At 40.5% G+C, this 25,289-nt stretch overlaps 1 protein-coding gene across 1 annotated transcript in view; it reads left to right on the forward strand.

The window, feature by feature from the left end:
* The window catches only part of atp8b3 (ATPase phospholipid transporting 8B3), a 38,113-nt gene extending 15,905 nt beyond the window's left edge, over positions 1–22,208 (forward strand). Inside the window, exons 2-29 of the mRNA XM_034147645.1 lie at positions 1,461–1,750; positions 1,949–2,355; positions 3,167–3,258; positions 3,395–3,508; positions 4,521–4,619; positions 5,226–5,287; positions 6,842–6,914; positions 7,087–7,157; positions 7,478–7,569; positions 7,684–7,842; positions 8,849–8,937; positions 9,336–9,529; positions 9,632–9,840; positions 12,705–12,736; positions 13,262–13,418; positions 13,789–13,977; positions 14,090–14,202; positions 15,669–15,836; positions 16,347–16,458; positions 16,567–16,642; positions 16,727–16,850; positions 17,744–17,930; positions 18,256–18,479; positions 18,582–18,665; positions 19,385–19,609; positions 20,573–20,711; positions 20,976–21,106; positions 21,639–22,208. Of these exons, the coding sequence (XP_034003536.1) occupies positions 2,337–2,355; positions 3,167–3,258; positions 3,395–3,508; positions 4,521–4,619; positions 5,226–5,287; positions 6,842–6,914; positions 7,087–7,157; positions 7,478–7,569; positions 7,684–7,842; positions 8,849–8,937; positions 9,336–9,529; positions 9,632–9,840; positions 12,705–12,736; positions 13,262–13,418; positions 13,789–13,977; positions 14,090–14,202; positions 15,669–15,836; positions 16,347–16,458; positions 16,567–16,642; positions 16,727–16,850; positions 17,744–17,930; positions 18,256–18,479; positions 18,582–18,665; positions 19,385–19,609; positions 20,573–20,711; positions 20,976–21,106; positions 21,639–21,881 (3,477 nt within the window). The 5' untranslated portion in view covers positions 1,461–1,750; positions 1,949–2,336 and the 3' untranslated portion in view covers positions 21,882–22,208. The remainder of the gene's footprint in view (positions 1–1,460; positions 1,751–1,948; positions 2,356–3,166; positions 3,259–3,394; positions 3,509–4,520; positions 4,620–5,225; positions 5,288–6,841; positions 6,915–7,086; positions 7,158–7,477; positions 7,570–7,683; positions 7,843–8,848; positions 8,938–9,335; positions 9,530–9,631; positions 9,841–12,704; positions 12,737–13,261; positions 13,419–13,788; positions 13,978–14,089; positions 14,203–15,668; positions 15,837–16,346; positions 16,459–16,566; positions 16,643–16,726; positions 16,851–17,743; positions 17,931–18,255; positions 18,480–18,581; positions 18,666–19,384; positions 19,610–20,572; positions 20,712–20,975; positions 21,107–21,638) is intronic.
* The last annotated feature ends 3,081 nt before the right edge of the window (positions 22,209–25,289 follow it).

A 25,289-nucleotide genomic window follows, 5' to 3' on the forward strand; every position in this document is an offset into this window, starting at 1 on the left:
AACTGTGGATAGTGTTCCCCATCTCTTACATTTGGAACATATTAGGAAGGGTGCTTTACATCAAGTATTATCAGGAGAGTAACAGCTCTTTCAATGTGACAGTATTGTTTTAAACTATTAAAGCATTTATTTAAGCATTTTATTCATCAGATCTTTTTGAATCAGTTTTTTATATTTAAAGCTATTTGAATAAATATGTCAAGTTATTTAATGTTTTCTATTTGGCTTGGTTGTATTTTTTTTGTTATTTTAAATTACTGAATGAAATGTGTAGTACATACATGTTTCATTTAGAGCTATCCTTTGTCTTTCCCCCCACATTTGCAAAGTAGACATTTGACAATCCCCCACAGGCTTTAAAGGCCTATTCTCCTGTGTGTTTAATGTGAGGTAGCCATGAAGGGAGCAACGGTTAAACTGTGGTGGAAAAGCCTGGCCTGTTGAGCACCATCGGTTCATCTCCCTAACCACTGTGCTGCACAGACAGCTGTAACATCAGATAGGAAAGATCGCCCTAGATATGCACACGCTCACACATACAGTACACACACACACACACACACACCTAGAGACGTAGAGACGTAGGATACACACCTTTAGCTGTTGATATGTGGCATTTGTGGGAAGAGAAGAGACAAAGATATGAAACCACAAATAGTACATTTAACTGACATTTAGTGAACCTATACATTCAGTAAGCTTCCTTTTTTTTCAGACGTGCTATTGTTGTCAAATTCACCCCCTGTGACCTTCATCTGATGGTTAAACTGCAGTGGGTGCTACCCTCCACCAGGTGGCATTAGACTCATGAAGAATGCACATTTGAAACTACAGCATGTTGTCCAGTTTCTTAACTGAGGCACTTTATATACTGTATGTTCCGTAAGATCCTGTTTTTAAGGGCATATTAATTCAAATATGCTATTTAAAGTATTAGTAGTAGTAAGTATTTAAAAAAGTTAATTCAATGTTTCTTACTAATCTGAAAGTACTGTACATCACAGATTAATGTAACACTTTAATTTCACTTTTTGAGTGTTTTTGACCGCACACTGTTAATAGGGTCTGGGGCTCTTGCTTATACAAACAACTACTAGACTGAATCCAAGGGTTATTTACTCTTTATTGCACACATTTGATTCCTATTTAGAGTATGATTATCATTTTTAGTAAGCGATTGTGGGAAAATGGACCAAAAAAAGCAGTGAGTGAGACCAGTGGTTGTCACGCCTGCTCAGTCTGAATAGTGTCGTACATTCCTGTAAACCAATACTCCCAGATTACCATATTGTCACAAAAGGCTTTCCGTGACACCGTTTGTTAGTTACAAAGGTTAACCCTGTGAGTTTATCTTCAATCTTGGTTTGCTTCCAAAGACTAAACATTTTGTCGTTGTCATAGCTGCATAAAATAACCTAAACAGTTCAGTGATTTGTTCTGCTTTTTCTTCTCTTGTCTAGGCGCCCCTCCTCCACTCCTCTTCCCCTCGTCAGGTGAGGTGCACAGGGAGTACAGTGTGCGATACCTGAGCCTTTACCTGGGAGCGAGATGAGGGCGGGGCCTGAAGCACACAGAGGAAGAGGGGGATGCGTGGAGCGGGTTTGCTTTTATGTAAACCAGCTGAATAATGGTTATGAAAACAACCGTGTTACAGCGGTGGACAGTAGAGCTTCATGATTGATGGTTCTGCTTTGTCACCTGGCTGCTAGTACTATACACTTCCCATGGATGGCACTAGCTAACAACGCAGGTAAGTGTGTGTTATTTATAATCTGCTGCTTATGGTTCATTTCAACAACACTCCTAACAGCTTTACAAAAAAGATTTATAAATGAGAAAATACTATTTTAATGTCCTTTTTGGGTTTTAATTGACAAATGTATTGCTTGAGAGGTAAATGGTGTGTCATCAATTACAGTTGATTTATCTCCACGTTAATCCTTTGCAGGTTTGATTCAGATGTTGGATCTGAGCAGCCTCAGTTGTCTCTCGTCGGGATTGCTCATCCAACTTCCTGCAGATTTAGCCAGAGGAGTTGTTACATCTTTGAGTATTTCATCATAAAGAAAACAAGCCTTGAGTTGCCTCTGTTCACTTTTAGTGACATTTTGTTTGAGTGGTGAATCAGGGATGGGTAAGGTTTGTAAAGTTACAACTAGTAGGGAAGTCTGATTTGGACAGCCATACTGATATTGTAGCCTTTTGTCTGATGCATGTTAGCATGGTGACAGTGTAATGAGTTACCAGGATTTTAACTAGAAGGACACAAGCAGCCATATCACTCTGTTGTCTCCTTCATAACCCGAGTCTACAAGCGTCTCTTCTGCATCATTTCCATGGAAGGATTTGAATCTGGTACGTTTCCTTTGATATCTTCCATTTCATATTTTGTTACTCTCCACCTGCTGCTCACTGTCGCTTTATCTCACTGTTGACTTTGAATCATTAGAGGTACAATAGAGGTATCAGCGTTTTTTTTTATTCAAAATGAAACCAACTTTTAACATTCTCAGCCACTTACACAAATTAGCAGTGTTATATTTACGTAAGCAGCCTGCATGTGATCTCTTATCTCAATTGAAATCTACTATAGGGGCATCATGTTTCTCCACCAGATGCTATTAGAGACATCTTCGCCTTCTTGAGGCTCTGAATAGGCAATGCAATAATCCCTTTGAGATGTATTTACAGTGAACAGCAGTACACTACTTATGCCTGCATATTAAAATCCATCTGTTGTCTGCTGTAAATGATACATTACATCATTGCGTGTAAATGTCTCTTAGAGCTAACTTTCAGGTCCTTCCTTCCTGCAGCGGTCAGACTATACAACCAGCACAGCCCCTAGTAGAACCCCCCCCACACACACACCACAACACAGACAATAACACCCCTTGCTGTTAAATACCAACCAACTATGTGCAATATATAATATATGCTGTTAAAACTGTGCTATATATACCTGGCTGCTAAATCCTAAGAACTGTTACAGGATGTGTATTTTGAAAATTACATATATTTTTTATTATATCATAACTTAGTACTTTTTAATGCATGTAACATATGTAACATTAAGCTGTCTGTGGTTCTTTTTTCTGCTGTAACTACGTAAATGTCCCCTCTGTGGGACTAGTAAAGGGATTCTGATTCTGAGTGTGTGTGACAGGCCTCACGTGGGAGGTGAGGGCGAACAGCAGAAAGCATCACAAACACAAACAGATTAAATCCTTTCTGTGCTTCCGCTGGGGGAGATATGCGGTGAGTCAGTGCTTCCTCCCCTCCACACGGTAACCTAACACCTGTTGGCATGCTGATACATTGAGACACATGTTAATGTGCTAATACATACGTCTCCCTTGTGTTTTTCTCTTCTGCTGTTCGTGTCTGTTGCCAGGACAATTTGGTCCGCAGCTTCAAGTACTCCCCCCTGACCTTCCTGCCCCTGACGCTGTTCGAACAGTTTCAGCGAGCGGCCAATCTCTACTTCCTCCTCATGGTGGTGATGCAGGTCAGACTGCCTCTCTCGCGCTGTCTCTTGTGCTTTCAATCTATAAAATATGTTATTTATTATTATTATTATTGTTATTTTACAGGAGCAGCTTATATTTTATAATATTGTGGGATAAAATGTTATTTTTTATTGTGCAAACAATCCAAAGTTATGAGAATTATGCCAATATGTTTCTTTTATTGTATTGTTTGCAACATTTTAAAATACACAGACCTAACAAATTATAAACAGTGCAGGAAGAGGCAAAACAAAGTCATAAAATGTGAACGTTATCGTACAGCGGTCGAATGTTTTTTCCGGCAATTGAGGTACATTATTTAGTTGTGTATGAAAAGCCATTCCAGATATTTGTTCCCCCTTAAAACGGATGGAAAATGGAATGTTCCTCAACCTGGGATATACATATCCAGCTATATATGAAATAGTCTAATAAAACTGTAGATATGTTTCTTACGGCTCTGCAAATGTATTTGGTTTGCACGTAACATTGGCATGAATGTGATGTCTCAGAACACCTTAAAGGAATTTCTTCTAGTTTGTCACAGACATACAGTAAACTTGCACCCATGGTTGAACTGATGAGATTTTAATGGTCAAATTCATTATGTCACAAAACATGTTTGTGCCATAGCTCATGAATTCAAATACTATGACATTTTCCAAGATAAATGAGGAAGTGATCATCTTTACACTTGGATTTAAACTCCAACTTGACTGGTTGGTAGAGTTTAGTACCTGGAGGGGGTAATTCCAGTACTGTAATTTAAAGGAGGGTAGATGAGAAACAACACACCTTAAATAAACTCAGGAGAAGAAATTAGCCTCAACTGAAACAGGATGTCATGCTTTTCAAACGCTTAACTTAAATTTGCCTCGTGTAGTTTGACAGAAATCCTCTAAATTCAAGGTCTGCTTTTGACCGTTTAGTCTATTGTGTGCGTTTGGTTCATACAGTATGTGCGACTCCTTTCCCTTCTGTGTTTTCCCCATGCTTGTGTGTGGTTTCCAGTGTGTCCCCGTCATCTCTTCCATACCTTTCTACATCACCATCTTCCCGCTTCTCATCGTCCTGTCAGTGAGAGGGCTGAAAGACCTTGCCAACGACATGGTAAGACCACCAATCACTCCGTAGTAACCCTTTCTCTCCTGCTGGGTGGAGTCTAAGGAGGGGGAATATCCCCCCCTCACTCACACAAATGCAAGATCTTAAAACGCAAATATACGACCGGCCTCACTCATGCATTTATGCACCTGGCACTTAAGAATGTGCACACTCTTCCCTCTCCTTCATTGTCCGCATTGACTCCTTGTCCTCTCCTCATTGACTAAACCAGTCATCCCAGTAGCATTAATTTTCTCTCCCATCATTAAAGCTTTTCCTTTTAAATGCAGGCGTGATGTTTTGCATGGAGAATTCTCTGGTTAAGTGCATCACTGAGTTACGGTCGTTAACAGCTCTGGGTGAAACGCTTGCTTGACCCCTCTCTATTGACTAATCATTTAGTGGAGGGTGTAAATCTCCCAGCTGGTGTCACTGTAGAGCCCCGTAATGGCGTTTCTCCTTTCTCCTCTCTCCTGTTCAACCTTTCACGGCCACCCTCATTCCCTCTCACACGCTCCCTGTCCATCACTCTTTTTCTCCATCTGTGTCTCACTTCTCTATCTCCTTCTCTCATTATCTTTTTGGGTCTCACTCTGTCCATCTGTGGTCCAGGCGAGGAGGCGCAGCGACTCTGAGATTAACTCCCGACCCTGTGACGTACTGGACTCCCAGAGGTGAGGACAAAGACGATGTGTTATTCTCTCAGGACTTCCAGTTTGAAACGGCCCTCTAATGAACCTCTAATGAAGTGTGAATGAGTGAATCCCTATATGGTCCTGCTGTGCATTAGAGCAGGGCCAAAACATTTTCCACACTTATTGGAAGACATGAACTATGACCAACCTCTTAATGACATCTTCTCCCGTCTTCAGGGATACTGTTGCCTCGGTATATTCCCTGAGAGTGTTACACTCCAGATGATATGTCTTCTCTTGGGGATTCAGACATCACTTAAAAAAGATGTGTACACTACCCTTAAAAGTGTGGTTAATGCTTGAGAGCTGCAAAGAAGAGAATATTTTTGTTGTTTCTAGTAATGGATAATACGTTTTTCAGATTAAATGTACTTTATTGATCTTGAATGTATATTATTTTAATTAAAGGTGTTGCGTTCCCTCCAAATCTAGGGGTACCAAGGGAAGTAACAAAACACAACGTTGACCAGGCACGAGAAAAAAGAGAGGAAACCGTTCTCTGGAGTCACGAACAGGCCTTTTAATAGTCAAGAAAAGAACACGGGCTGCTCACCAGCTAACTTGCACATTAAACTAGTGTCCCATATCCAGGAGCACATCTCTTATTGATCTACACAACACAGGTTGTACGCATGCAGCCAGAGAAGGAAAAATGGGGAATCACTGCAGTCTTCCTCCGGTCCTATATGGAGGCCCTGATTGGGAATTTGGAGCACCTGGGGAGAGGCTGCACCTGGGGACAATCAGGCTGCACCTGGGGAATCAGAGGGAGAGAGAGACAGACACACACAGAGGCCGTTTCTCAATCGCGAGGATATTGGCTTCCAAGCCAATATTTCAAGGATGCTACGTCATCGAGTGCCGCCGAAGGACTGTTCCAATCTCCAGCATACTTGGAATTCCACCGAGGCCGCGTCCTTGGTTTGGGGGAAATTTCGAGGCTGCACATGAGTAGACTTCGCGTCCTTAAAATCCCCACAATGCTTTGCGCATGGACCAATTTCCCCAAATCTGTGGCGGAAGATGTAAGGCGGGGCCTCTCATATGACGCACACCTGCACACTTGCTAGCCTGTTCCTCTCTTCGTTTTCCGAATAGCAGGAAGTATTCTTGCCTTGCTTCTGAAGCAAGATGCTCGGCTCGGCTGTGCTACCAAGCCAGCATCCTCGCGATTGAGAAACGGCCACACACACACACAAACACTACGGCACGTAACAAAGGCCTGTACAGACTTGCTACACTGTAAACGTGTAAAGTACTGGTAAAGTCACATATGTCAAGAGTTTACTTATCGATAAAAAGTAAGCGTTTTTTAACAATAATATAACATACTAATATTTATAATAAATGGCATCAATTTGGGTTAGGGTGATTTAAAATGTGATAGTGTATTTTGTTTACACTTCTGTCTGTTAATTTGTGTTGTATGTATACATGGTAGCATTGTAGATTTGTGAACAGCAAATTCTATAAAATGAAAGGGCTTGTTTTGTTTGTTCCCCATTTGCTCCTTCCTCATCTGTCCTGCCTCAGTTTCAGCAGAGCGCAGTGGAAGGATGTGTGTGTGGGAGATGTGCTGCAGATCCACAAAGACCAAGTCATCCCTGTGAGATTTCTAAATGATGAAACATTACATTAACAGAAATATTAAATGAATCTGAATAAATTGTTAACCTACCCTTTAGGTGGCATATTTTATAACTTTAAGTGAGAAATGTCGGCATTAGAGCTGCTAAACTTTTAAATTATAAATATCGGTTTTCTCTCTTTCCTCGCAGGCTGACCTTCTCCTCCTGTGTAGTTCAGAACCTCACAGTCTCTGTTATGTAGAGACGGCAGATATCGACGGGTAAGAAACTCTTTCTGCTCTATTAAGCTTATTCTGTAGAAAATGAAGGATTTAATTCATCATGTAATGATAACATGCCTGTTTTTATGTAGTCACTATGATAAATATACACATTTTAGTAGTAATATATCAAAAACAAATGGATACTACTTTTTGTTACAAGTTTAAAACGGAAGTGCTTTAAGGGTTATTTCAGAGTAAAGACATTTCCACATTTTCATCTATGCGTGTAACTGCATACTCCCTTAGCTTCTCATCATTATCTCTTGTACATGATTAAACTATTAAGTGTTAATACAACTTTTATTTTCTTCATTCAGAGAGAGTAATCTCAAGTTCAGGCAGGCGCTCAGTGCTACACACAACCAGCTGACCTCCCACCCCTCAGAGGAGACCCTTGCTGCCTTTGATGGTGAATAAATGTTTTCCATTAAGGAAAATCTCATTTAAAACTAGACGAGTAAACTTCTTTAAGACTTGCATTACTTGTCTTAAGAAACAGCGCATTCAATTTTGATTTTTCCAGGTGTCGTTCTCTGTGAGGAGCCAAACAATCGCCTGTACACCTTCAGAGGCCAGATGCACTGGCGAGGAGAGAGTCTTCTGCTGGACAACGAGCACATACTCCTGAGGGGAACCGTCCTACGCAACACAGAGTTTGCCTACGGCTTGACCATATACACTGGTACATGAAGCAAAAACTTATTTAGTTTGGAAAAAAGAATATGAACATATACAGTATTTCTGTGGAATGAGTCAGTTAACGGAAAGATTGTATTTCCCTTTAGCAAATGGTTAGTAGAAACTGCACAACTGGTCTGTTGAGTCTAAACTATAAAGCAGACAGGAGGAAGAGAAACCCTGAGACGTGGCATCATGCCTCATCGAGGTGTATGATATCAGAGATAATACCATACAAAAATGTGCTGTGTCCATGCCACCTATCCTCATTTCACCTTCTACTGTGGCCTCCACTTGTTTCAATGACAAATTGTAATATGTGGAATGCATTATACTGCTAATTATGGACAGTACTTAACTCTTGCAGCTGTGTCTTAAATGTGGGTCTGTTAACGTCGGGCAGATAACCGGCTGCTTCTGTCTTTTAAGTGATCATTGATCGGATATTACTGGACCATGCAGAGGTGTCATGGATGACCCTTTCAGTTCGGGTGGAGCAGATCAATAGATCAAATTCTTCCAGAGATGGGGCTTATATCATTCATCAGAGACTGTCTATCGGTGTGACCCCAGTTCAGCCTGATTATAACTCTTTACCCTCCTCACACACACACTTGACACAGCCTACTTTAAATTATGCGTGATCAAGGTTGAAGTATTGTTGTTGTAGGAAGTTTGTCCCTGAACATTTTTGAAGACATGGCACACACATTTGTCATTTTAACTTTCAGCAGTCAGAGTTGGAGACAACATCACTGGAAAACATAATGTGATATCATATTTTATTGATCTTTGCAAGGGAAATTCTCTCTCCCCGCTGACCCTCTCCACAGCCGGGTCAGACACCCCCGGAACTGGTAGAAACTCAGCATCTTGCTCAAGGGCACGTCGGAGGATACTCACTGACACGAGGGCTTGAACTTTCACCCTCTGGCTGCACAGCGGTCTCCGAACTTGCTCGGACCAGCAGCCGGAGCGATAGCATCTAAGAGTTTCTGCTCCGCACACAGGCGCAGACAGCAAGATCCTGAGGAACTGTGGGAAACTGAGAGTGAAGAGGACTCAGATGGAGAGAGTTTTTAACCAAGTGGCGATCGGGGTGAGTGGGCAAAGGGCATGTGGGGTGACGAGCATGAGATATCTTATGACTTTAAGATACACACACACACTATTCTAAACTGTGTATGTGTGTCTAGAACTCAAGACTTACTGTTTTTATTAGGGAGGCAGACAGTGTCCAAAATGTTAAGAGTGTGTTGAAGACCTTGCTTTTTAATAAAGCCTATAGTTAGAGCTAGTTTAAGAGTTTTTCCACCGGAGTCCTACATTTTATTGTATTTTTACTGTCTTTGTTTTATTTTATGTCGATTAAATGCTTTTGTATTTCACGTTCTATCATGTCTTTTATAACATTTTTGACATTTTAATTATCTTTTAAAACCTCTATGTTTGTTAATCTGTAAAGCCTATATAAATAAAGTTTAATTTGATGTGTAGATCGTCCTGTCCGTGCTGCTGGCAGCTCTTCTCCTTGCCATCGGCGCCGGCGTGTTTTCCAGCTGGGTCATGAGCCACACAGGGCCTACTTCTGCTCTGGTGATTAACGACAACCCCGTCTACACCGGGTTCCTCATCTTCTGGAGCTACATCATCCTGCTCAGCCCGGCCATGCCCATTTCTCTCTACATCTCGTTAGTTCCATCTAAGATGATTCACTCTAGCAGGGTTGATACAGCTGTGTTTGTGTGTTTACTGTCTGACTGTGTGTGTGTCCTCCATGTGTGTGTTCACAGGTTTGAGGTGATCCACACGGTCCACAGCCTGTTTATCGGCTGGGATATGGAGATGTATTGGCAGCAGGCCGACAAACCGGCCCAGGCCAGGAACACTTCACTGAACGAGGAGCTCGGCCAAGTGGGATACCTGCTGAGTGACAAGACTGGGACACTGACCCAGAACCGTCTGCTCTTCAGACAGTGCTGCATAGCTGGGGAGGTCTACGGTAAAACATGTTTTAACTAGCTAGTATTTTTATATTTGACTGTTTTGGGCGGTCAGATTTTCGTGACATGATTTCCAAAAGAAATCCCAATAACAACATTGTCGCAATTTCTACAAAATACTTTTAAAAAGAATGCACAAAAATGTATATTTCACTTTGTTTAACCCTTGTTCAAAAGCTGTTACCGTTCATGGTGTTCGCGGGTCAGTTTTGACCCATGATTTATCTCAGTCCAAAACGCACACAAAAAATGACTATCATCCAATATTGTTTTAACTACATCATAACTAACTTATTATGCATTCATAACCATACTATCCTGTTGTAATTTAATGTTATGGCCCAAAACACATTACACCACATATGGCACACGTGCATATGTGTGTTCAGGTTCAAGTGTTAGTGTCCATATTCTTTGAGAAAGGTCGAGTCTAAAGTCAAAGATGAATCTTGATTGGGCCAAATTTGACCCCGAGTGACCCACAACAATGCTGCTGGGTCTCCCCAGACCCGAACACCAAATTATACAAAAATAAAGAATTGGATGTGCTGCATTATTTACTAATAAATTATCATATCTGTTGGAAGATAACATCAACCCCAACTCCAGCACTTTTACTTATTACAAAACAAAGCATATCTTTGACCTTACGCTGCATGGGTAGCTCTAAATTAAAATTCAAACCACTCACAGACTTTTGAACTACAACATAAAATGATTTGAAAGATGAATTTGACATGCCATCCTTAAACAACCTTGTCACAGGAGTGCAGTAGTCATGTTGACTCTAAAGTTAAGACAAATATGAGAATTATTTCTCCCATTTTGAAAACAGCTTCATATTAGAACTCATTCATAATATTAATCATATGTCCTTGTAAAGAACAAAGTGAACAATAGTTGAATAAAATCTCAAATAAAAGGACAGAAGGTGACCAGCCCTATCCATTAGTATATGAAATAGTGTAATTATTGAGATTATAGAGTAAACTTGTTCACACTAACTAATCTTTAAGATGACACAATAACACACTATTCATATTTATGTTGACTTCACTTTGTAAAAAATAAAAAATCCAGTCTTTGTCCAAATTCATGTTTAGAGAAGATTGCATCCCAGTAATTTGCTTCCTTAACAATTTATGTAACAGAGTTTGATAATGACCCCAGAGACAAGTTCCCTCGCTGACTTTCAGTGGAGCAAAGACTTCCTCAAGAGACCCAACAGGAGACACTAAACATGCTCTCATCAAACAAACAGCGACTCCGTCTAATTAATGGTTAACCCCGACTCTGCTCAGTGAAAACAAAACCAGTTAAAACCTTGTCAGAATCATATCAAACCATATGTACGGCACACTGTACACAATGACATTCTGTCTAAACATCAGTCTAAACATCAGTCAGGCTTCAGAAAGCAACATAGCACCATCACTGCCACAATGAAAGTGGTGAATGACATTACAAGTATTTTGGATAAAAAGCAGAGTTGTGCAGCTCTATTTATTGACCTTTCCAAAGCGTTTGACACAGTCGATCATCACATCTTAAAGCAGAGGCTACTCAGTATTGGCTTATCCAGCCATGCAGTGGGGTGGTTTGTGAACTACCTCTCTGAAAGGTCCCAATGTGTTCACTTTGATGGGCTGTCTTCTGAGTGGTTGAACATTGCTAATGGTGTTCCTCAAGGTTCTGTTTTAGGTCCACTTTTATTCTCCATCTACATCAATAGTTTAGGTGAAAATGTGGATGAAGCTACTTTGCATTTTTATGCGGATGACACCGTGATGTACTGTGCAGGTCCCTCCATTAAGGAGGCGGTTGTTAAATTACAGGCTGTTTTTAACATTATTCAGACTCAGCTCTCTGAACTAAAGCTTCTTTTAAATGTTGAGAAAACCAAAGTAATGCTCTTTTCTAAAGCTAAAAAGACTCCAGAGACTGCTTTGGATATTGTGACTATGCAAGGACAAGTACTCCAAGTGGTTAGCTATTATAAATACCTTGGTATCTGGCTTGATGATTGTCTTACTTTTAAACTTCAGGTCACTAATCTGCTTAAAAAGCTGAGGGTTAGATTAGGTTTCTTTTTCAGAAACAAGTCCTGTTTCTCTTTTGAAGCCAGGAAAAGGCTAGTCACTGTGACCTTTTTACCTGTGCTAGACTATGGTGATTTGTTGTATATGAATGCACCTGCCCATTGCCTGGAAAGGTTAGATGCCGCCTATCACAGTGCTCTGAGATTTGTTACTAACTGTAAAGTACTTACTCATCACTGTACCCTGTATGCCAAGGCAGGTCTGCCTTCACTTACTGGTCGGAGGCTCAGGCATTGGTACATGTTCATCTACAAAGCCATGCTGGGTAAACTACCTTCTTATATCTGCTCTTTGATCTCACGGACAGTGGCAAGTAGCTATTGTCTGAGATCACAGGATGTGTTTTTATTACATGTGCCAAGTGCTAGGACTGTTTTAGGTGCTAAAGCTTTTATGTGCGCTGCTCCTCTGGCTTGGAACACCATGCAAAAAATATTGAAACTGAGCATTTTGATTCCCTTGCATCGTTTTAAAGCACGGCTGGATGAAATATTATTGGATACCTGTAAATGTAAATAGGTTGCTAATGTATACCCCTGTAATTATGTTGTGATGTCCTTTTGTTTTCTGTTTGTTTTTATATGTGTAACTAAATGTGCCGCAGGTCTCCCTTGTAAAAGAGATCGTTGATCTCAATGGGATTTTTTAACCTGGATAAATAAAGGCTACAAACAAACAAACAAACTTCCTGGTTCAGCCTTCATTATTTATTCAAAATGCTTTTTGTTGGTCAATAAATAAAATAAAATGATCTTCTTTTACAGGTGATGCTTCAGGCAAGGCAGAGGACACAGAGGTACCATAGCACTGCTCTCAAATCTGGGTCTTTGAACCGTTTTCTTTCTTTTGTATTTCAACCCGCTGCAAAGATGGCATTTTCTTTCCTCCTTTGTAGTATATCTTCTGTTGTAGAAGTGCCTGTTTTTCCGTCATCATTTCTGTAACCATTTGCCCATGAGACTGTCTTCGTGTTAGCCACAGTTGCGACACTGTATAATATTAAGCTTTGTTTACAGGTTGCAGCTCAAAGTTGCTTCAACAATATAGCACACAACACAAAATACACAGAAAACAAGAAAGCCTATTCAGGTCAAATATAAAAACGTATCGGCACACATATAGCATACTGTATGTAATGTCGAAATAGGCAAGAGAATAAATATAATAACCCAAAAGTTCACACAACAGATAACCTACTCAGTATAAGTAATAGAGATATAAGACCAAATGAATAATAAGATAAGAATAATAAGACTTGTAGACTAATAATGTCAGTGCAGATTAACCTTGGATGCACCATCTTCCTCCTGTATGTCTGCAGCCCATGGACCTGAGCTGGAATCCCTTCTCCTGCGGCGGTTTGTTCATGTCGGCTCCCAGCCTGGTGCAGAAGCTCAGAGGACAGCAGTGTCCAATCAGCTGCCAGTTCCTCAGAGCGCTGTCTCTCTGCCACACTGTCATGGCCGAGTGGAAAGAAGGTTGTTTCTGTGTGAAAGTATCCGTTTTTACTGTGATCCAGATCAAAGTAGCTCAGTTCTCATCCTACATCTGAGAAAAGTGCTAAACCTCAGGTTATACCTCAGACAGCGCTGGTTTATTATTTGATGAGATTCTCAGCGTGTGATTCATGTTTCCACTGTTTGTTTTGTATTGACCTGATGGGGGTGCTACAATTAAAAAGCCAAAAAACCTGTATGTGAACTTTGAGGCACTGCTTTTCAAATGTTGAAATAAGAACTTGAAAGGATGCTCACATTGATTCCACATCCCCATCACTGGTTTGACCTGATAATAACATAATATTCCTTGCAGACATCATGTTTACATCCACCTTGTGTGTTCCTCCAGAGGCTCCAGTTTACCAGGCTGCGTCCCCAGATGAGGAAGCTCTCGTTGGGACAGCGAGGGAGCTGGGCTGGGTCTTTCTCTCCAGGACACGAGACTTTATCGTTGTCTCCGAGCTGGGTGTCACTCGCGAGTATCAGCTGCTCGCTCTGCTGGACTTCACCAGTCACAGAAGACGTATGTCAGTACTTGGTGAGAGCAGCACTCGTAATACACACTTCAATCTTACAATCTTTTATAATTTACAAGTTGAACTTCTTTTTTAAATAAATTATACATACTGTTTTTATTTGTTTTCTCTCAGTGCGGGAGCCTGAGGGTGGGTTAAAGCTGTACTGTAAAGGGGCCGACCTAGTGATCCTGGAGAGACTGCAGAAGGACTGTCTGCATCAGGAAAGGACTGAACGAGCCCTGGAGGTGAACTGGAGTTTCTACTAAATGTGTGCCGTTATTGAGCCTACTACTATTTTTATGACACTCTGTTAGTATCTTTGGTCTCCATGGCAGTATTAAGAAGTTACACAATTACAGAGTTCACAATCTTGGCTCTGTGCTAAGCATGTTAACATTTGTTGAATATCTCAAGACGCAAACAGCTAAGGTTTTCCTGGTGGTAGTGCTGTATGAAAAGTCAGAGAATCAAAGTTATATGTCAGGGTGATATTAATGTGCTACATTTCACGGACCTTAATATAGAGAATTCACTGCAAACTCAAATAAAATAAATGTCAAGTTCACTCGTATAGCACATTTCAACAAAAACTCAAATCTGTGCTTTACACAACACATTAAAATCAAGAGTAAGCAACAGAGAACAGTTTATAAAAGCTAATTTAAATACAATCATTTAGGAGACAAGTAATATACAAATAAAACAAACAAAAATACACTGACACAGGTATGAGAACCAATTAATACTAGAAACTATAGATGGGCTAAAGGAAAAGTTAGAAAATGAAGTCATTAGGGTGTTTTTGACTATGCATCTGGAAAGTCTCTACAAATGTATTTAAAATGTGCAAGGTTTTGATCCAAATATAGTCATTTGTCAAACAAATCGATGTTTAGATTGTCTTTTGTATGAATATCTGTATGGGTCACATTGTACTGAAGGCACAATATCTTCCATCAATTCTATTAGCTTTGACACACTGCATGGATCATCTCAGAGTAGTTCAAAGTTCTTGATCAATAGAGTTTTAAGAACGTATCGGGCCCTGCTGAGAGTTAAAGCATTCCTGCCAAGACCCAAGAGTTGACCTCATGTTTCCTTTGTCAATTCTTAAATGCTGCTTGACGTGTCACTCAGTGAATAATATACAGCCTGCAGAGGTGGGAAGTAGTGGAGTACAAATACTTCGTTACTGTACTTAAGTACATTTGTCTGGTATTGGTACTTTACTCGCTACTTATTTTTCTGACTTTTTACTTTTACTTCTTACATTTTCAACACAAATACCTGTACTTTCTACTTCTTACATTTTCAACACAGGTTTGTTACTTTAGTTTGAATGTGTGTTTGGTGGCGTGATCATTATTATTTAGAGTCATTGCGTGCCTATTGATTTGAACACGATCCGTGTATCCATCATTTCCTGGTCTTCTCTAAAGAAGAGGGACCAATGAGAACGTTGCCGTTGTTCAGCATCGAAACATTCATTAGCTAACAATGACATTATTGTTCTATTAATATAAAGGGAGGTCAGGTACTCTTTAAAACAGCTGCTAGTTATGGGTACTTTTTACTTAAGTACATTTCGAAGCCCTCTTTACTTTTACTTGAGTAAAGAAGTTTAGTCAGTACTTCTACTTTTTAAACACGAGTATCTGTACTTTTGCCATCTCTGGAACCTGTAATAACGTGTGAACTCGTCTCCTGTCAGCTGTTTTCCCAGGCCTGTCTGAGGACTTTGTGTGTTGCGGTTCGATCTGTTCCCGAGGCATCATGGGAGCAGTGGAGTAAAACTCTGGATCAATCTGCAACCATGGTTACCTCTGACCGCGACGCACTGCTGGAAAAGCTTTATGATCTGATGGAGATAGATCTGCAGGTGGGCTCCTCCTCGGTGGGATCTTTCATGTTCATGTCACAGGATCATCTTTAAATCAAGCCTGTCATTATTTATTTCTTCCCTTTTTACTTTTCCCAGAATTCCCGAAAAGAGGCCCTATTATGCTTGTTTGGGTTTTCCCTTTCCTGTAGTGTGCTTTTAGGTTTTTGTGCATGTAAATGGTCTGCAAAGACTAAAATCCAAGCAAGAGTTGCTCTCAACATTCTGTTTCCATAGCAACACATTGACACTATCCAACTGTTGCTGTGTTAGTGTGACAGTAAAAACATCGCAGAATAGGCAAATAAGAGGATTGCTAGCGTTTAACCACATACAAATGATGTCCTTAGAGCCTATTACTGCAGACACTTTACTTTTCAAAGCAAATCATGTGCATTTTTCCATGTTATCAACCTTATAGTACCTTTTTTATATCCTTGTCTCGCTACGTAAAAAAGCCAATATCCTTCAGGAATGCTTAAAGATAATTTGTACTCTTATGGTTCGTAGCTTATTGGGGTGACGGCGATAGAGGACAGACTTCAAGAAGGTGTTCCTGAGACTATTGCTCTGCTTCAACAGGCTGGACTTAAAGTATGGATACTCACTGGGGACAAAAAAGGTATCGTGTCTTACTGTAGCATCATTTGGAGTGGCACCACTTTTTCGCTTCATGTCTCACTGTGGTTTCTGTCTTTCCTCTCTCATTCCTGCTCGTTCAATCTTCTAGAGACTGCAGTGAATATCGGATATTCTTGCAAGTTACTGGATCCTGATACCAGATTACTGGAATGGCAGGAGCTCAGGTTAGCAGAGATACAAATACACAAACACACACATGCACACACTCACACCAGCTCATTGATCTTTGTATGTTTTTGCCCCTGCAGACAGATACTCCAGTCCCCAGACCCAGGGGTCACTTTCTTCAAGGCCAGGCAGACAGAGCTGTGGGCTGTAGACAAGCAGACGGTTGAAGCGAAGACTGCTTTGGTGCTCACTGGACCTGAGCTGGTAAACACTGGACATACAGGATATAGGTTACACATTTATATGATGAATAACTGTCATCATATAGTTTGCAGAAGATTTGGCTGTGTTTGAAATTGCCTATTAACCTTCCTTTCACTCTTTGTTAAAGTACCCGTGTAATGGCTTTCAACTGTCATTTACTGGACATAAATCACAGCCCCAAATGTAATGCTGTGCTTTAAACTGTCCAATGGCAGACTGCAAGGCCGATGGTTTAAATAATTAACCTCTTGATTCAGTTATTACAAATGTCAGTGAGGTACTTCAAGGAAATGTTAAGGGGCAAAGAACAGGATCCTAAATATATAATGTACTATTAAAAAAACATATTTAACACTAAAATATTTATTAATTCAAACATGCTTAAAGATTCAGAGTGTAAGAGTTCATTTTGATTTGGTTTAGTGATGAACAATTTTCATTCAACTGTACCTCGGAACAAGAAATGTGATGTCATGTGATACAGAATAACATCATTACAGTTCAACATTTCTTGTGAAGTTACTGTTAGAAAAATATCCCTCGTCACCGGCTTGAGCTTCAATATGAGGAAACATGTATTTATTATCCTTGCAAGAATGGAAGTAGTCATCACATACAGAGCTGCATGGGACAAAATAGTTCCCCGAATAGTGTCCTTGACATGCTTATATACAAGAGAGTGTGTTACAGTCACAAGATGGAAGAATACCGGTTAGCTAAGGCCTGCGTAAGCAATAAACATGATAGTCATATGCCTATCTCTCTAGGTTACGTACACAGCTACGTAGGGCCTTTGTTATCATGTGCTACACTGATATTAGAAGAGTATATTCAGTATTTTCCCAACAGTAACTATAACCTAATCTGAGCTGTTTGATGGTGTTGTTCTCCAGGCAGAGTTTGACCAGAGGCCTGAGTGGGGGGCTACGTTCATGATGCTGGCGGAGCAGTGTCAATCGGTGCTCTGCTGTCGCGTGACACCGGGACAGAAAGCTGACGTCGTCTCATTGGTCAGGAAACACACCCGCTCCGTCACCATGTCCATCGGGGACGGTGCCAATGACGTGAACATGATCAAAAGTAAGTCAGGTTAAACTCACAATAGCGTCGCTTGAAAGTGGATAAAAAAAGTCAATTTAAGACGGCAATCTTTTGGCAAACCACAAAGCTTACGCATGCTCAAAGAAGATTCTATAAAATGTACCAAACTTTAACCAGGATCAATATTACAGTTTTGGTTTGAAATGATCCAGATTTGTAATGAAATAAGTACACAACTAAACAATACTATACCAGATGATATAGATCTACTTGACTCTTAACACCCTGTCCCTGTGTTCTGCTTTGATGTTCTTACATGTTCTTCCTCTTTTTCAATGCCTTTTCCGACTGTTGCCACCCCCAGCGGCTCATGTTGGCGTGGGCCTTGCAGGAGTGGAGGGGGGTCAGGCCGTGCAGAACGCAGACTTTGCTTTGTCCCAGTTCAGATTTCTGCAGCGGCTGCTCCTGGTCCACGGCCGCTGGTCCTACAGGCGCATTTCCTTCTTCTTGCGCTACTTCTTGTTTAAGACCTGTGGCTTTGCTCTGGTGCACATATGGTTTGGTTTCTTCAACGGCTTCAGTGCTCAGGTTAGCTGTACATGGATGAGACTGAATGTTACATAATGAACTGAACTCAAATATGGAGATAATCATCCTGCATTAACTCAACCATCTATTCTTCTCTTGCAGTCTCTATATGAGACATGGTTCATTGGTCTCTACAGCGTCTTGTACACTGCATTCCCAGTTATGTGTTTGGCCTTCTTTGAACAGGTGAGACAGTTAAGGAGATGCATCTTTTGATGTATTCAATAATCATATTTAAAAAAATGTAAACAGGAAATGTCCAAGGAACATTTCTGGCAAAAATTCAAGTCTAATGGGATCAATATTTCATGTTGATATTCTAAAATCATAAATATGCATATACATGTTACGGTGCACACCATAAAGAAAAGCTGTTAGGGCCACTATGAATTGGTTGTTCTTTTGTTTTATTTATTCTTTTGTATTTCAATTGGTTCAGAAATGATTAGAATCATGATAAAGCATGATGTGAGCAGATTTCTGCCGCATAAAAAATAAACATCTTTATTTTAAATGAACATTGCCATACCGATGAAAGTACCTGAAAGCCTTTGATTTTAGGAATTTCAACATGAAAGAGACTTAAAGGCTTTTTAAAAACATTTAGCGAGAAGTGTGCCTTGGACTTTTCGTTTTTTCTTTACTTTTTTGTGTACCTGCAAAGAGTGTTTGTAAATGTGTTTTAAAACGTGTGTCATCATGGATTTCTTGTCTTTTAACTGCAAACCAAATCTACCCTTCGGTACAGCTTTTACCCTGAAGAGCACCTTATTTAACTTGTTTGAACTTCTAAGCACTCCGGACCGTGTCTTTTTTAAATCATGAATTGTGATTGTAATATTGGAAATCATTGAAATACATAAAATGTAAGTCATAAAGCTTCATCCTCCATCTTTCTGTTGTAGGATGTGAATGCAGAGAGCAGCCTGAAGTGGCCGGAGCTGTACCGGTCGGGACAGAGACAGGAGCTCTCCAGCCCTCTCATTCTCATCTCATCGCTCCTCTATGCCGTCTACTCTTCTCTCGTCTTCTTCTTCATCCCTTTTGGAGTTTTTCACAACACAGCTTATGACTTCCAGACCATGGCAGTGACTGTCACCATGGCAGCAACATTCACTGCCAACGTTGAGGTAATGATCACATTTTGTATGGATGCAAGTGAACCACAGGAAGATTTAATCATAATTTAAATCATGTTATAAAATAATATATTGTGAAAACACAGGGGGAATGCTATAAAATATTATTATTATTATTATTATTATTATTATTATTATTATTATTGCACAATCCACCATCTTTGCACCCTCAATGACATTACATATTATGTGAAATTGGATGTTTTTTAGTTCATATGCAATAAATACATCTTTCTCTACGGAGCTTTTTCTCTATTTTACATTTAAATGTAAAACACAAGATGGTGTCTGTGTATTAAACATTATAAACTGTATTACATACACACAAATATTTATTTGTGGCTGACTAATATTCTCTTTTAATTCTCATTTGATCAAATTTAGAAAAGAGAACTTAATTGATATATTTGTTCATTTAGAAATGATGGAATCTACTTTTTTAACTTCAGCTGCAGTTGCCAAAATTGAGAAGAATTATGATAATTAAAATGATGAAATTGTGATGAATGATCAATTGCTTAGTCCTTGAACTCATGAGAAAACAAGCTTTATTAAAAGTTGGGGTAGGCAACTTTGGAGAAAACAGAGTAGTTAGATTTTGAAAGTAGCAAACAAACAGCTAGTCCTTCAGGCCTACATTCAAAGCAACAAACACTTGAACACGCATTGCCAACTGCTGCTGGAAGACAATTTCGCAAGTGTTTGGTGCAGGAGCGCAGGTTATCATTGTCATCGCTTACTGTATCCAACCACTATAGATTATAGGCATACACATATTTGTTACGATATAACAGCTTTGTTTGAGAACCGTAAATACAGAAGCAGGCTGGGGAAGTTTCCAAATGTGGTGGTCATTAGAGAAATCTTACGGCTAGTTGGGGACTCTTTGGGAACAGAGCGTGAGGAGGAGGAAGGCTGTATATCAAGATGACAATATTTCTGTTTGTGTTTTAGATTTCTCTGATCACCAGATACTGGACCAGGTTGAACGTGGCAACGGTGTGTGTCTCTGTGGTGATGTTCTTCATCTGTTCCAGGATCACCCACAGCACCCGTCTGTTTAAAACTTCACCCATGGACTATGTCTTTCTCGGTACACTTCTACTCATCTCACCGCAAGCTTACTCTATTCATTTCTGTCACTTGAGCGATGTTACTCCAGGCTGTGTTTTTTTTGTTACACCCATCATACAGCATGAACTTCTTCACTCTTGGGGTCAAATAATATAAAAACAATTGTTGGACAAAACATACATCCAAACACAGTTAAAAATGCTATTATAGTAAAATGTTGATCTGATGATGTGTAACCACCCCTGTGAGCTGGTTTGATTGCTCTGCGTGTGCTTTTCATCAGGAGCGTCTGATAGGGCCTTCATTGATCCACTGGTGTGGCTCACAGCTCTGCTCACCACCTGGACGGCTGTTTTACCCTCAATGACCGCTCTGGCTATCAATGTCATCCTCAACAGGCACGACAAACACAAGGTAAGACTGCACGAAAAGAAAAATAAGTAATTTAGATAAAAAGGATGAATTACAAAAATTATCCAATTACATCGATATGTCAAAGCACACGGCAATTAAGCTCCTGTACATCCGTCTTTTATTCACCCTTTGGCTTTTCTTTATTTGTAATATAGTTTCTTGTGTTTTTTTCTTACCAATATTGTATAAAATAAAGCTTTGAGACTACTTTACCAGTACCTTCAAAATATGGTTATGTAATATTTTGCTCAGTGATTATTTTTATAGTTGTGTCGATCCTACTGGACAAGTTAACAGCAAGTTTAAAACTATATCTGCTTGACGTGAGGACCAACTCGATATGATTTAAATCTGGTTCTCATTTCATGTTATTTTGGAGCTGTAAGCGTGCTACCAATCTTAGCGTCTTTTATATGCGATGGGGTTAGTTGTTTGCCATTCGCCGAGGTATTGATTCCTTATAAACACAAAAGCAGAAGCAGTTGTAAAGCTGAATGTTGACTGATGTCTCTCTCACCTGGCTGTGCTGCAGGTCCACAGTGTGTCCTCTCAGCCGGTGGAGCTGAGGTCGAGGTTTAGAAGAGGAGCGTCTCTCCGCCGCTCGTCGTACGCCCTCTCCCAGGGGGCCGGGCCCGGGCGCCTCATCTCTTCAGGAACCTGCATCCGCAGCACCGTGCCGACGGTGGATGAGCAGGTGACCGCAGATAATAACTCCACTGACTCACAGCTCCAGATCAACATGAAGAACAACAGTGATGCACCAAATCACGCATGAATAATGACAATGGTACATTTAGGGTTTTGATATGGGACAATATTGGATCATACATATTCTTAGTGCAAAATATTATTGAATATAATACTTAAAACAGGCAACTCTGTAGAGCCTGCACTGATCTTTTGTAAACCTATCATTTTTGCAATAAAGTAAACAATTTAATATACAAAATACATTATGTACAATACATTTTGTTTATTGTCTGTACTAGACAGTTTACCTCTGCATGAATATCTCCTCTTTGTTATTGTTGTGGTAAAAATCAAATTTCCATCCGCGGGGGTCACAGGGGACTTCCTTTGAAGATCAAACCAAACACAATAAACCGACAGCACTGCTTTTGTTTTACAATTGTTTTTATTTGTTAATTTATTTCAAAACACGCAATTTTTACCCATATTATCCTTTTAAGTTTTTATTTTTCTGTAACAGTTATTACTCAGATTTTTTTCCTTCACAAAAGTCTCAACTAGAGTGAAACTAAAAGTCCTCCACAGGCTCTCCGGCTTCTGCAGTGGGAGGAGGGAAAAGAGGCTTTCTGACCAGACGTTGTGAGTGGGTGTATCCCTTGTTTCTGTGTGGGTGGAAGTGTGTGTGTGTGTGTGTATGTATGTATATGTGTCTGTGTATGTGTGAGTTTAAGTGCAATAGGTGGAATGTCCTTGTTGCCGGTAAATCACAGGACCCGTACAGCTGAACATTGTCTAGGTTTGATAGCCAGATTGTCATACCTCTGATTTCATCTTTGGTTTCAGCAAACACTCTCAAAAGGCAGACTCACCCTCTCCAGCATGTGTCTGTTTGTGTGTCTGTCGCTCTGAGTGCAATATAAGCCACCGTCTCCAGACGACTTTGTAAACTTAAGTAAGTACAATGTAAGTGTCTTTGCATTGATTGTGGCCCTTCCTTGGCGCTGGGGACAAAGACAGTCGAACATTGTAGAACAATGGAGCCATGAGCGGGGTAGCTTGCAAACATCAACATGGACTCCATTTTGATGTCAATGGCAGTTTGGGGGCATTTATGTAAAGCTGTGTTGACATCAGTGTGGTGGAATGGGGGTTATGGAGGTCAAAGTGTGAGGGGGAGTGTTGAAATGTCAAGGGGAGGGAGGGGAGGGGTTGTACACTCTGACCCAGCAGCAACGATTAAGATTGGGGGGGTCAGGTGTTTGCATAGTTCTCTGTGCAAAAGCCACCAACCGGAGCCATTTTTATTCCTCGCGGCTGATTACATCATCATTAGATTAGCAGGAAGTCGTGGCGGGTGATGGAAGTGTGCCTCTGCACCACAGCTGTTGTTCTCTACTCCTGCAGTGCACTACATTGTGGCAGGAGGGTGAAAAGTGACAGGGGATGAGGAGGGAGTGAATTTCAAAATGTCTAATGGTTTTGAGTTATGTCGAGTTTGATGTGATGGAAGGTGGATGTTTTGCGGGTGCGATGGGGCAGTCGTTTGGCAGTCGGCCACTACAGCTCGTCAGGATTCAGAGAGCCTCTTTTCCCTTGATTTCATTCTTCCGTCCTCCCCTTCCTCCTCCCCACTGGCCTGCTCTCTCTCAACCTTTTTCCTTGTTTTGAAACTGATTGTCTTCTACCATCACAAAGACACTTGGTTCTGATTGATTAACAGGTAACAGAAGAGGGAGAGCACAGTGTGACTGGGGGTGTCTACATCAGTCCCATTGGCAACACTTGATCCCACGGTGAAACGACACACACATATGCTGTTTGACAGTAAATGCTGGGCGACATTTCGGGTCGGATCATCAGTTGCCAAATGGTACTGCGGTTGGTTGGTCGGTCAGTCAGTAAGAAATGGTTTTCAAATTTTCGCATGACAAATATTGCAACCCATAGGAAAGGAACATAAAAAAGAAACACTTTGTCTTCCACATCGGTACAAATGAACACACATACACAGATTGAAGAAAAGCATGTAGACAGACATACAGGTTATTCAAGGCCGCTCGGGCCTGTGTGTGTCCCTCTGATTAACTCCAAGTAAACAGCCCGTCTTTGGAAAAGCAAGACACACATTTCAGGACCCGAGTGAGGACCACAAGCTGAGGAATGAAGATTGAATGCTATTGATTGGGAGGAGAGGAGTTTGACCTCCCCCAGCACACACTGCCCCCTACTGTCTGGATTTATATACATCAAAAAAACATAGGGAAAGGGGAAGGGTTGCAACAACACATGCACACAACCAGTGAATCCAACAGTGACGGAAATTCTAAAAACAAGGACCCCTCCAACGCCTAAAACCCAAATCCTCCCACCCCTTTTTTTTTGTTTTGATAACCAAAATATCACCCTCCCCTTCTCCACCCACTCCCAAGTCTTTCCATTCTCCTCCTCTCCCCACAAAATCACAGGTCATTCCTGTTGGTTTCTATACAGTTATACAATATCCATGCACAAAAGAAAAAAGCGCACCTTCTTTTCAATAGGAGGTGCTGGTTTTTAATATTCTAAGAACATCAGGAGCACTTGAACACACCCAGGAACCTTCAAAAGTAACTGTGAACGTTTTTTTTTTCAGAGAAAAGACAAATTAAAGGCAGAAGAAAGCTAACAATGAGTAAAAGGTTATTCCTCCTTTGGTTTAACATCACATTTTTGGTAAAGACTTCAGCCCAAATCATATCAAATCAAGTCTTTTTTTTTTTCTTGGTTTTGTTATTTTCCTTTAAACATACCCGCCTTGGACAGAGCTTTGAACTAAACATCTAAAGTGAGTTACGCTCTTGCTCCCCCCCCCCTCTCTATTCTAGCTGTCTCTTCTGTCTCTTCTTTTCTCATGTAACCCTTCACAGAAACATTCACAATGTCTTTTTCCTTTATGAAAAACAGTAAGTACATGCCGTAGCAAAAACAAACAAGAGAAACGTACGAGAAAAATGAGCAAACAAATGAAAAGGAATTTAACAGTATAAAGCTTCAAGTCACAAGTTCCAAAACTAACTATCATAGTATCATAGTTTCATAATCATTGTTATCATTAGCAGTATTATTTTCAATCTAAATTACATAAAGTTTACATGAAAGGTTTTTGAGGTATTTCAGAATTAATTGTCAACACATGCCTACCGGGTCTTAGTACTAGCCAGGGGGAGAGGTCGACTGGACAGACAGTGTGGAGGGTGGAGAGAGAATTTGTGTCTTTACACTGTCAGTGAGTCTTCCACACTTTTATAGTGCAGCCTCTGTGCTTGCACGCAGTGGAGAGAGACATTAAGTGGTAAGATTTTAAAAACGACAGCCCTGCGAGTGCTCAGAGCCTCGGCCTTTTTACCTTCCTCTTTCTCTGTTTCACAAAAATATCTCTGATGCGAGAAAGGTAAAGTGGCCGAGAATCTAATCACACCGGGCGGGAATAAAACAAACTAAAAACATGAAGGCT

The sequence above is a fragment of the Trematomus bernacchii genome, unplaced genomic scaffold (genome assembly GCF_902827165.1).
Source record: "Trematomus bernacchii unplaced genomic scaffold, fTreBer1.1, whole genome shotgun sequence".
NCBI lineage: Eukaryota > Metazoa > Chordata > Actinopteri > Perciformes > Nototheniidae > Trematomus > Trematomus bernacchii.